General features: G+C 42.9%; 1 protein-coding gene across 1 annotated transcript; it reads left to right on the plus strand.

The window, feature by feature from the left end:
- Window positions 1-6,061: 6,061 nt before the first annotated feature.
- On the plus strand, window positions 6,062-6,370 carry LOC127802245 (uncharacterized). The gene has a single exon (XM_052337957.1). It carries the CDS (start codon window positions 6,062-6,064, stop codon window positions 6,368-6,370), a length of 309 nt encoding a protein of 102 aa, XP_052193917.1.
- The last annotated feature ends 6,936 nt before the right edge of the window (window positions 6,371-13,306 follow it).

Raw genomic sequence — 13,306 nt, forward strand, 5'->3', positions numbered from 1 at the left:
ATTACGGGTATTTCCCATACTATTTCTTATGGGTTGGGCTTGACCCAACAGGGTGGCCCAATCGCCTAAAGCCCAGTAAGCCTAGCCGAGCTCTTCAAAGCAAGCTCATACATCGTTGAAATACAAGCTCAAATCATGGAACCAAGCGAGCTCCCAACAAGGCTTCCAGTGAGCTCTCAGCGATATACCCCATGAGCTGCCAACAAAGCTTTTAGCTCGTTGACCTAACCATTCAACTTACCGGTCAAACCATTCAGTTCGCATAACAACATCGCTGCTGAATAACCGGAGGCAGGGACCCACTTACTTTATCCGATGCAAACCGAATCCCTGGTAATACTGAGTCCCACTCCCGATTTTATGGAATTAATAAAGATATCTTGTCTCCATGATGTCATTTCTTCCACCTTTGTATTTTATGCAGTTGTAAACACCCCTCACTATAAATAGGGGTCAAAAACACCATTATAAAGAGAGAAGAACGATAACAATATATTGTTACTTTGTCGGAATATCCAGAGAACAGTCGTGAAGTAGGCATCATTCTGGTCGAACTATATAAAAACCTCTTACATACGTTCTATTATATTCCTCCTCCTTACATTTGGGCTTATTTAGTTATTGTGGACCTACGAATCACGGTCGGCTAATTCTGAACATCAATATTTTGGTGTTAGAGGAATGGGTCGTTATGATCGCTAGTCATGGCAAGAGGAAGGAACGTACGAATCTCTGATGCGATGGTCGATTGCCAGAAAATCATCGCGGTCAACCGCTGAATGTTCCATCAGTTGGAGGACTCGTTGTTTCTGCAGTGGCTGCCTTTATTCCACCGCCGATTGGAGTCACAATCGGCATACCCCCACAAGCTCATATTCCACCCGTCACTCTGATCGCCGGAATAGAGACGATACAGTTTGGCAACAACGTTAGGAGGCGTTGGAGAATATAGTTATGCAGCTTGATGATGTTGTTAGGGTCCTCGCCCAAGCTCAGGCGCAAGCTATCCAGAGACCACCAGAAATCCTTTCACCCTGTAGGACTCGCCATCTGCGGGAAAAGAGACCCCTACCAGGTGAGGATGATGGTTACACTTTCACCCTGCAATTAAAACACAACAAAATTTATATTAGATTTTTTTTTTTTTTTTTTGTGAGAGGTTTATACTCGCCAGTGTTCGAGTGCAGTTGTAGTCCAAATTTAATTTGTTTTCTGGATAAATCCAGGTCGTCCACTGAGAGATTTATTTATGGTAAAAGAAAAAGAATGTCACGCACACACATATCTGGATGAATTAGCAACACGATTTTTTTGTGAATTTTCAGATAGCGGATGCTAGGAAATAAAACAAAACAGAAATTAAAATAAACACTAAATGTGATAATATAAAATTGGATAACACTTGAGTTAAAACAATTTCAACACCAACCCGCTGATCCCCAATTTTTAGTAGAAAAGATTAGCAACATTAATTTAATTTCAGACATGAAAGTATACTATTAAATGCAATTAGAGATGATAATAGTTCTAGTTTAAGCAATCCCCATAAATGATATGCGGGATTCCAGTTTAAACAACTACCATAAATCCGATTGTAATTAATACACAAAACAACTAAATTAATCATCCGGGTTTTGGTATGATAGTGTTTTCAGTTCTAGTAACTCCTATACGTGGCATGAAAGCTCTAAGTTAGGCTTACGCTCTAATCCAAATCTAGTGATTTCTCAATAATTAATACACACCCATACTGAAATTTAAATTAATGTCACTCATTTAAAGTGCAGCTTTCTTCGGGAATCATTGGCTTTGGACATTGACATTGCCTTAACCCAATATTGGATTTAGCTACTCATATTCATTTGAAAGTTAATTGACAGGAATTTAAATGGCATAATTTAAATGACATGAATTAAAACAACAGAAATTAACCGACCATTTAGACGGTGGATAATAAAAAGACGTGAATTAAAATTGCAGGAATTTAAAGTCAGAAATTAACCGACAATTTAGGCGGTGGATAATAAAATAACAATAAATAACATGAGAATTCAAGAGAATAAAGAAAATAAGTAAGATCACAAGAGAAGACAAGAGAAAAAAAAAAAAAAGAACAAGAGCAATTCTCAAAAAGAAACTCTAAGAAAATAATTAAGTTTTGATTTAAGAATAATAATCACCCCTTACAAGTGCAACCAAGTGAGCTATTTATAACCCACAAGATGCAATACAAACCACACAATTTCAATTATACAACTAAACATAATTATATCTAATGGGCACTCACACACCTAAAGTTAAATGGATTTTAGCTAAAAGACACACCTAAAGAAGCACTCATAAAACAAATATTAAAAAATAAAAAAATAGATTTTTACAAGTTGGGTTTTGGGTCTTCTTTATGTTGGATTTGGGCCTTCCTTGGAATTAAAATGCTTGGGCCTTCTTTAGTTGGACTCCATTTAATAGTCGACCCAATTGCACTAGATTTTGAGTAGTAAGGTTGGCCATTCGATTGACTCTTTAACATCTTCAATTACTCGGCAAATGTCAATTTCTTCATATCATCATGATAATAGTACATAATGTGCATAATTATTCAAATTAAACATTAATATAAGATAAAAAATAGGGATATAATTCATTAAAATTTAAAAAAATTAACTCTTCATCAGAGGATATCGGAGATAATTATCCGCCTCCAAATAATCACTCCCCAGAATGGGAGAGAAGCAGACGATCGCAGGTCTAGCGATCTACGGATTCAGATTCAACAGTTGTGGAGTTGTGTCAAAGAGTCTCGCAATTAGAGGCGCAACAAGAGGTTTGTGGCCAGAATAATGGTCATGGGGACAAAACGCCATTCACTAGAGAAGTTGAGCTCGAACCTCTCCCTCGTAGATTCAAAGCCCCGAGTATGTCGCAGTACAAAGGGGACAGTGACCCCTACGAGCACTTGAACGCATTCAATGTTCATATGGATTTGCAGATAACCAGCTCGCTGGTCAAATGTCGTGTCTTCCCAGTGACCTTGGGTGATATTCCCCGAGCTTGGTTTAGGGGCCTACCGGCTCACAGCATCAATAGTTGGGATGAGTGCCAACGGAGATTTCTTAATCAATACAGGGCACTGAGAAGGCAGCTCGCCCCTCCGTGTCACCTCGTCATAGTGTTCTAAAGGACAAACGAGTCTTTGAAAGACTATATTGCCAGGTTCAGGCGCGAGGTGAGCAATATCGAAGATCCCTCCGATAAAAGCGTTCTGACTACGATTTCTATAGGCATCTGCAAAGATGGAAGCTCTATGAGAGCATCTATAAGACCTCTGTTAAAGACTTGGGGGAATTCTATGAATGAGCTACCAAGGAGATTCGGTGGGAAGAGGGATTTGGCTCGAAGAAGCCCACTGAACCGAAAGAAGAGGCTGGGGGCTCCAACCAAAATAAGAAAAAAAATAACGGAGACAATGGAAGAGAAGCTCGGGGAGAACGCTTGAACAACCAGGTCTTGAAGGGAGCTCCCAAGGTGGAGAAGGAAGAGTGACCTTCGCGATCAGGTCGCTTCGATAGCTACTATGCCCTGTCTGATCCCCAAGAGAGGATCTTCGCCATGGAGAGAAATAAGGAGGAGTTTGGGAAGCCCAACCTGATAAAAACTCCCAATAAATTCAGAAATAAGGAAAAATTCAATGCGTATCACAATAAGGCAGGTCATAACACTTCTGAATGCTGGGTTTTGAGGGATGCTATTGAGGATCTTATCAGAAGAGGTCAGCTGAGGGACTATATGGTGCGATCGACCAATCGGCCGACCAAATACCGCACCGTAGCCGCCTTCTCCCATGATAAACGCTCACCGACAGTTCGAACAATCTACACAGTTCATAGTGGACCTCATCTCGCTGGAACTTCCCACAGGTCCCGCAATAGGTACGTGCATGAGGCTAACCGTGTCTTATTGACAAGGTCAAACGAGCAGGTCGAACCCGTAGATGTCCATTGGCCACACAATGATGCCCTCGTTATACGAGCCCGAATCGGCAATGCCGAAGTGCAAAGGATATTAGTTGACACATGTAGCTCGGTGAATGTAATGTACAGAGCTTGCTTTGATCAAATGGGATTGGGACCGGAGTAGTTGAGCTCATCCCCATAGCCACTCTATAGGTTCACAGGTGATGCGGTGGTCTTTGTTGGATGTATTAGTCTCCCTTTTACTATTGGAGATATAGATCGCTAGGCCACCACGTTGGCGGAATTCCTGATTGTGGACTGCCCTTCGGTATATAACTTCGTGTTTGGGAGGCCAGCAATGAACGACCTAGATCTGGTCACCTCGACTAGGTCGCTGACAATCAAGTTCTCAGCCCCAATGGAGTAGGGTGCGTACGAGGTGAGCAATACCTCGCAAGGCGTTGCTATGAAGATGCCTTAAAATTAGGGCCAAAGGGAATAAAATGAATGTCATTACAAGAAGTGACATGCAACCTGCCAGCCAAAACAGTGTCAGCTATGAATTGGACCCCCGCGAGATGGACTATGATAAGACCACTGACCCGGTGGAAGAGCTCGAAGACATTTCAGTCAGCGAGATGGATGAGGAAAGATGCCTCAAGCTGGGGAGGAATCTGTCCCCCTAGGTAAAGTCCTAACTTACCAATTTTCTTAAAGCTAACATCGATGTATTTGCATGGAATCACGAGAATATGGTAGGAATAGCCTTAGAAGTTATGTCGCACAGGCTTAATGTAGATCCCAGCTACAAACCAGTGCATCAGAAGATGAGGTCAATGACTCTTGAGCGTTATGCCGCTCTTAAAGAAGAAGTGGACAAACTCTTGGTAAACGAGTGCATTAGAGAAGCCCACTATCGGGTCTGGGTAGCTAACCCAGTCTTGGGGTAGCCTCTGAAAAATTTATGGGATTTATGGTAAATAGTAGAGGCATTGAATCCAATCCGGAGAAAATAAAAGCCTTGCTCGATATGAGGTCGCCTGTATAGAAGAAATATGTGCAAAGCCTAAACGACCAAGTCGCCGCCTTGAGCCGATTCATTTCTAAGGCAACTGAGAAATATGCCCCATTATTCGAGCAGCTGAAAAAGGCACGAGACTTCCAATGGACAGAAGAATGTGAATCCGACTTCCAGCAGCTGAAAGAATATATGGGACGAGCTTCGCTCCTCACTAAACCTAGAGATGGGAAAAAGCCGATTATATACTTGGGGTATCCCAGTATGTTCTCAGTCCAACCCTTATTCGAAGGGATGAAGGGGTGCAGCACCCAGTATATTATGTCAGCAAGAGCCTAGTTGATGCAGAGACAAGGTACACGCCGACGGAAAAGCTCGCCTATTGCCTGGTAATGGCATCAAGAAAGCTATAACCTTATTTCCAAGCTCATCAGATTGAAGTCCTAACCAAATACCTGTTGATGTAGATCTTGCAGAAGCTAGACACCTCATGTCGCCTACTGAAATGGGCAATTGAGCTCGTCCAATTCGATATAGAGTACAAACCAATGACGGCTATAAAGGGGCAAGCTTTGGCAGACTTCATTGCTGAATTTACTGGACCAGCTGAAGAGGAAGCAAAAAGCTTGGGTAGACCGTCCTGGGAGCTATATGTGGACGAATCATCAAATGAACAGGGGGCTGAAGCTGGGGTCATGTTAATAAGCCCCAAAGGCCATAGAATCCTCTATGCTCTGAGATTCGGTTTCCCAGTCACTAATAATGAAGCTGAGTACGAGGCACTGCTGGCAAGACTTCGCTTAGCAAAGGAGGTGCGAGCTAAATCCTTGGTAATTCTTAGCGATTCTCAGCTCATTGTTAACCAGATACGAAGTGAATATCAAGCTAGGGGCACAAAAATGGTGGCCTACCTAAAAAAAGTACACAAGCTTCTAGCTGATTTCGCGAAGTATGAGGTACGCCAGATACCCCGTTCTCAGAACTCTCATGCTGATGCACTGACCTGCCTCGCGACTGCCCTAGATGCGGAGTTCTTGGGGGCCATACCAGTGTAGTTCTTAGCTGCCCAAGCACAGAACAACAAGCTAAAATGTTGACGATAGATGTGCCCCAAGGCTCATGGATGAATCCCATATTGGACTATCTGCAAAATGATAAGCTGCCAAAAGATAAGTTGGAGGCACGAAGGCTGCGAGCTCGAGTAGCTCAGTACTACATCTACGATGATAGATTATACAAGAGAGGGTTTTTCGCCTCGCTTCTAAGGTGCATTGATGGCACCGACTGTCAAACTGTGCTGGAAGAAATTCACGCGGGCTATTGCGGTAATCATGCTACAACACTTTCATTGGCACAAAAAGGACTTCGACAGGGGTTTTACTGGCCCACGATAAAGTAAGATGCCGTAGTGCTGGTTAATAAATGTGACAAGTGCCAAACATTTACTAAAGTCCCACAAGCTCCGCTAGCCTACCAACAGCAGATGAGCAGCCCATAGCCTTTTGCTATCTGGGAAATGGATTTGATTGGACCACTTCCAATAGCCCGCGGAGGGTGCAAGTAAGCCATAGTGGTAGTTGACTACTTCACCAAATGGGCAGAAGCTAAAGAGCTCACACAGATCTCCAATTCGAATGTACAAATATTTATATGGGATAGTATTATTTGCAGGTCCAGAGTTCCACGGCAAATAGTGACGGACAATGGAACCCAATTTACCAGCGAGCAATTCATCCAATTTTGTGAATCGCTGGGGATCCAAAAAATTTTCACAATTGTGGACCACCTCCAAGCCAATGGACAGGTTGAGACTGTCAACAAAATAATCAAGCAAAACAAGCCTTAAAGCCATAAAGGGGGCTTGGGTAGATGAACTACAAACAGTGCTCTGGGCATATTGAATAACAGCTTGGAGCAACACATGGGAGACCACATTCTCAATGATGTATGGGTCTGAGACTATGATCCCAGCAGAGAACGATGTGACCAGCCACCGAGGGCCACCTTCAATCCAAATGACAACAATGAGCTGCTGAAGGCAAGCCTAGACCTACTTGAGGAAGCGAGAGATATAGCTCTCATAAGGCTCACCATCTATCAACAAAGGGTGACGCGATACTACAACAGAAAGGTCTAGATTCGACGCTACAATGTCGGAGACCTAGTATTGCGCCTGATACTTCCCAGCGCTCGCAAAGTAAGTAAAGACACTGTTGGCCCTAATTGGGAAGGACTTTTTATCATCAAGGAAAACTTCGGAAATGGAGCAAATCATTTAGCAAATATGGATGGAGCTATTCTCCCACGAGTTTGGAATGAGGAGCACATTCGTCCTTACTTCCAATGAATGCAATCATTTTGACCTATGCTCCAAATTTTTATTGTAATTAATTTTCATAATTCTGATTAAAATTTATGAATTTTTGTGCATTACACTTTATATTTATCCGATTGAATATCTCCAAAATGGGGGGTTGAGAGGCCATGATTTGCGAGCTGGGGCCCATTCAACTTAGCCATCGTGCTATGGTTTATAGCTTAACCGAGCATTCATCTTGGTCCCCCCTTCAGGTCATGATCTGTGAGCTGAGATCCATTCCTCTTGACTTAATGTCATGGTTTGGCACCTATTGAGCAACCACTTCCATTATTTAAGCTAAATGATCATTAGCTGGGGTCTTTTCATCTTGACTTCAATCATGATCTGCGACCTTCTTGGGTGTTCCTCTTAACTCATTAAACTTGCAAGAAGCTATGGTATGCTAGCTGGGACCAACCCATGATCCACCTGGGCATATAGCTCAGTAACGCAATTTGAAGGTTCACTAGATGAGATCATTTCATCTTGACTCAAGTCATGGTTTGCGACCTACCCGGGTGTCCCTTCCTAATTAATCAAACTTGTGAAAAACCATGGTATGTTAGTTGGGATCAGCCTATGATCCGCCTGGACATATAGCTTGATAATACAAGTCAATCAAATGCAAACCATGGTATGTCAGCTGGGGTCACAGGATGATCTACTTGGACATATATCTTAACAAGCTTTTCATTATGACTTATATGATATTTCGTTGGGACATGTTAACTAAGCTTTGCCTCAATTTGCCTAAGTATGGCTATTTGCGACCTACCGAACACGCATCTTGATTGTCAATTATTATGTTCATCAATCACGAGCTGTTCAGCCGTGGCATATTAATTGAGATCGCAAGACGAACTACCTAGACATACATCTCGGCAAGGTTTTCAATATGATCTTATTAAAGATGTGTTATCTAAGGGTTGTCTTAAGTATGGAAGATAACACCTTATTAGACACGTATTGGTGGTTATTACGTTTATTGTCAATAACCTATTTAAAGCTTGCTAATCTGCGAGTTGGGAATTCTCTGGATCGATCTGGGCTTATCGTTCTCAAGTTATATTCTTGAAAACTTCTTTCAAGTTATACCTTTGAGCTTATCCTGATATTCAGGAACTTCTCGGAGCTTGTGTTAAAGTCAAGTCATGGAGGTCAGCTCAAGTTATATTATAAAGACTGGTTCAAGAATTATCTTGTTAAGTCTTATTTAAACTTTGAGTTTGATTGGCTTGAGTTTGTTGCAAATTAAAGCAAGAAATGCGAGTTCAGAAAATTTTGGATTCCATTAATGAAGTACTTCTATTACAAGATGAAAAGAAAAATAAATGGAGCCTAGCTAGGGGGAGCGGCAGCTTCGGTAGGCTGGACCTCGACAGCCTCGGAGGGCTAGATCTCGGTAGTGTCAACTGGCCGGACCTCGGCATTGGCAGTAGGCGGGACGACCTCAGATGGATCCAGTGAGGTGGAAGCCTCGACATCCTTAACAGCATCAGTCGCGAACCATTTTACCTCCTTGATAGCCTCATCATCGAAGAATGAGATGTCGGACACGGCCTCTTTGCGTGCTTGGTCAATCCGGGCTTCCACACCCATCCTGATTTCATTGATGGTCGCATTCGCCATCTGCTCGCTGTAATACTCCATGTTCGTATGTGGCTGCCACGTAATTTCGATAGGTTTAGAATACCGAAAAATTAATTTTATAGCAATTTCAGGTACCAAATCAACTACAAGGTATGCCTCGGAGTAAAATTGTCTAAAGAAAATTACATGGTCTCGACGAGCGTTCCGAGATAAGATTTATGGTATTGAAAGAAAGTGGATCGGGAACAATTTTTGGTATAGCTAAAATGCAGTTGCTATTTAGGCTGAAAAATCGAATCATTGTAGGAGGCTCCCGAAAAAAATCAATGGAACCCTAGGGGGGCTCCGGTTTTGCGTAATGAGCAACCCTTCAGTGGTTTCAGGATGAAACGATAGCTCGGTAATGACACTGGAGCGAAATCGTCCTTTTTAACTAGGCTTCAAGTTATTAATTTTGGATTTTCAGTATTGAAATGCAATTTAATTCAGCGTTTGAGGGCGTATTTGCTATTAAGGGATTACCTAAGTGATATTATGGTAAAATTGAGGTTAATGTGTAAATTCTCTTAATTTAAAGTGTAATATATAATTATATATATATATTTATATGTATGCGTGGCTGTGGGCGTGAATGGCCAAGCTTCTGTGAAGCTTCAATGGCCAAGATTGGAAGCTAGATTTGAGGAAGAATCTTGTAGGGAGTAAGGAGAAAAGATTTGAGAATGAAGCATTAAATGTGATCTGTGTGCGCATATATGAGGCCATGCCTTTGCAAATTTCAGACCATCCCCTACAACCTCACGCCCTGCAACTCCAAACAATCTAGCCATGCCTCTACAAAATGGCCGAGCGAGATTTGTGCAGATTGAAAGAAAATGGCAGCGGGATTTAAGGGGATATGGCAGCCGAATTTGAGAGATTTTGTTATTAATGTGATGTATAATATATATATGTGTGTGTGTGTGTGCGCGCTCGTTGGAGAGCAAGCATGGCTGCCTATAAATAGGTAGGGGTTGGGCAATGGAGAAGCACCAAGAGGAAAGCCGAGAAAGAGAGTTGTGAGAGAGAGAGAGGCCGATCAGCTGCCCCAAAGCAGCAAGGGGCCATAACCGCAAGCCTCAAGCGGCCATGGCCGCAAGTCCGAGTGAGGCAGGGGAGGCCAGTGGCGACCGAGGCGACCGGTGGTAGCAGCCGCAATGTGCGGCGAGGGCGGCCTCGACGGGCAATGGCGAGGTGCAACGAGCAGCGAGCTGGAAGCTCGCAGGAGTTGCGAGCAGCAAGATCGCAGCGACTGGTTCGCCGTAATGGTGGAGCTGGTTACACGCGCGGAGGAGTCGGTGGCAGCCATGGTGGTGGCCGGCGATGCCGTGGCAGCGGGAGGAGGCCCAAGCGTTGGCGGCGAATGGGCATGGCCGTGCCCAGCCCAAGTTTAGGCGTTGCAGAGAAGAACAGAGGAAGGTGGAAAAGAAGGAAAAGAAAAAGAAAAAAAGAAAAGAAAAGAAAGTAGGAAAAATTGGGAAAAAATCCTGAAAAAATAGGAAATTATGTTTCGGTAATATCCCAGAGATTTTGGCAAAAAAAAAACAGCCCGGGCACGCGTTTCGAGAATGTGACACGCATACCAAGGATGTCGGAGATGCTAAGTTAAGGTAAGTAAAATTTCTTAAAAAATTTTAGAAATTCAAGAATATTATTTTATGAATTATCGTAAAAGAATATTTGAGAAAATATTTTAGAAATATTTAGTTTGGATTTATTGAGGAAAATTATGAAGAAATAGAGAGAAAATTATAGAAAATGCCATAAATTATGAAAAAATAGGTTTTAATGTTTATTTAAATAATTATGGTGATTAGGATACTTTAAGGCTGAAGTTGAAGAGACTGGTACAAATTTTGAGGTTGGCACGCAAATCGAGGTGATGCACGAGATAAGGCACGGATATCGAAGTAGCCCGATAAGCTTGAGAAGGTAAGTGATACTCCTCAATTAAAGTTAGTTTTATGGAAAATGCTTGGTTAGTAAGTGGTTTATGTTCATCGAAAATGTTTACATCATATTGACATGCTATGATATGTACCCCACACGTAGACTGCACCCATGATATGATTATGAAATGCATAAATACACGTCGATGTCATTGATCACTCGTATATGAGGCCGTAGGGAGTACGAAATGTCACTGCTGCCTTACCAAGGGTGCACCCATACACCTCGGCTTCTAAAGAAGGGGGCCGTTAAAATGGTAGGTAGCATAAGGGGTGCAGTTGACACCTACGAGGTAAGGCATTGCATACACACATGACATAACATTATGTACCCTTACTTAGATGATTCATCATCTAACTTGGGTTTTACCCCTGGAATATTCAAACGTTCCAGGTGGAGATTGTAGCAGAGACGAGGATAAATGAGGCATGAAATGGTACTTAGCAGAGTGTATGAGAAATGAAATGTATGTAACGTAGCCCTTGTATTTAAGTTCTGCTACTTTAGATTTTAAACGTTTTGAGAAATGTTGAAGATGTAAGAATTTATTTATGATTAATATTAAGATATCAGGTTTCGATTTTTGCTTCCGCATTTGATGTATATAGTGATTCTCTTTCGATATTACTAGATGGGAATTCTGGGATGGAATCGAGGAATGATGTGGTTTAGCTTTAGTATTTAAAAGAAAAAAATTTTGTCCCAGAATTGTCCCAAGTTTATAACGTGCCCGAAAAATGGGGCGTTACACTCGCACTTGTTCGCTAGGTCCTCGCACAGCATACGCTCATCCTTAGCTTTCTGTAGCTCCATCTCGGCCAACTTTAGCTTGTCTTGGGCCTTTCACAGCTTCTCCTTGGCCTTATTTAGCTCGCCGGTGAGCTTAGAGTTGGCAAGCTCTCACATATCCTTCGCCTAGTGGAGCTCCTCGTCGAGGTCTTTATTTCTTTGATGCACTTGTCTTAGCAACATCTTAGCGCCCTCGACCTTTCTTTGGGCTTTATGATGCTCGACGAGCAAGGATTGCTTCTCTTCCTCAAGCTTCTTTATCTCCCATTAGAGAGACGTGTTCACCACGTCGAGCTGTGCCTCGAAGTCCTGGTGTTGCCCTCTGAGTTTCATGGTAGTAAGGGAGAGCTGCAAAATAAGAAGAATTAGCTCGAGAAAAAAGGCAAAACCAAGAAGCCATGAAATGAAAGCAAAACTTACTATGACGTCATGGTGAGCAATGAAATCATAAAGGGCCGGCCCTTTCATCCCTTCATGATCCAGGGGCTTGGCACCCGCGCCCAAGAATGTGGGTATATAGTCCAAAGGGGCGCCGAAATAGGTCTCTCCCGACATGGCCTCCAGAGGTACCTCATTCTTAGGGACTTTAGCCCTTTTTCCCCATTCGTCCTCCCGTTGCCAGTCTGATGCCCTTTTTGACCCAGCAGTTGGAGCATTGGAAGCCTCATTTGTGACCTCTTTCCAACAAGCTCAGTCAGACCTGCGATCATGAGAAGGAAGAGCTTGTTGCTCTTGTTGTTGTTGGGGGGTGTTGTTGTTGTTCTTGATGAGACTGGGGCCGTTATTGTTGCTGAGGGTGAGGCTGTTGCTATTGTTGTTGTTGAGAAAGTGGTCGCGGTCGTGGCTGCTCCGACCTTCTGCCCCACAAGCTGGAGCTCAGAGTTACTGACGAAGCAGCACTTGATCTGGCCCCAGACTTTTTTAGCATGGTAAGGTTGAGGTTCACCATGTCTTTGACTTGACCTACTTCCCCCCTGCTACTGTCGGCTTCAACGATCTCAAACGTGGACGGAATAGCTCCTGCACCTTGGACCTTGATGGACTCCTCACTCACGATCTCACCTTGGAGAGGAGGTGTGAGTTAGTTTTCTCTGAGCAAATCGTCCGAAAGCTCGAGGTCTTTTGAACCTGATCCCGTCGCAACAAAGAGATCAAGGACCTCGATCTCCTCAGCTGATAAGTTTGGCTTTCTGCCTCCAAAGTCTGCACGATGAAGTGAAAATGTCAAAGACATGAATACAAGATAAAACGATTCGTGCAAGCAGGAATATCCGTACCCATGGTCAGTGCGAAGCTGAAGCTTTTGAGTGTCATAAATGAAAGGCAGGAAACAAAGAACTAATTGGACTTGTAATCGCCCACGTTGGATTTCCCCTTTGCCCTGCCCTGGGAAAGAATGGCTTTGTATTGAGAAGGATGAGCTGCTAACTAGTACAACCCGTCCTTGATGCTCTTAAAAGAAAAGAGAAATTTGACTAATTTTGGTGACAGGGGAGGAAGTTTATTCTTAAGAAATAAAATGGATAGGGAAGTGAGTTGGGTATAAGAGTTTGGGGTCAGTTGGAAATGTGAGAGCTTGAACTCGTTTAGATGGTTGAGAATGTATGA

Source organism: Diospyros lotus, chromosome 5 (genome assembly GCF_014633365.1).
Source record: "Diospyros lotus cultivar Yz01 chromosome 5, ASM1463336v1, whole genome shotgun sequence".
In the NCBI taxonomy this organism is placed as follows: domain Eukaryota; kingdom Viridiplantae; phylum Streptophyta; class Magnoliopsida; order Ericales; family Ebenaceae; genus Diospyros; species Diospyros lotus.

Excerpts from the sequence above, each read along its gene's own strand:
- LOC127802245 (XM_052337957.1), top strand. The coding sequence starts at position 6,062 with ATGTTGACGATAGATGTGCCCCAAGGCTCATGGATGAATCCCATATTG.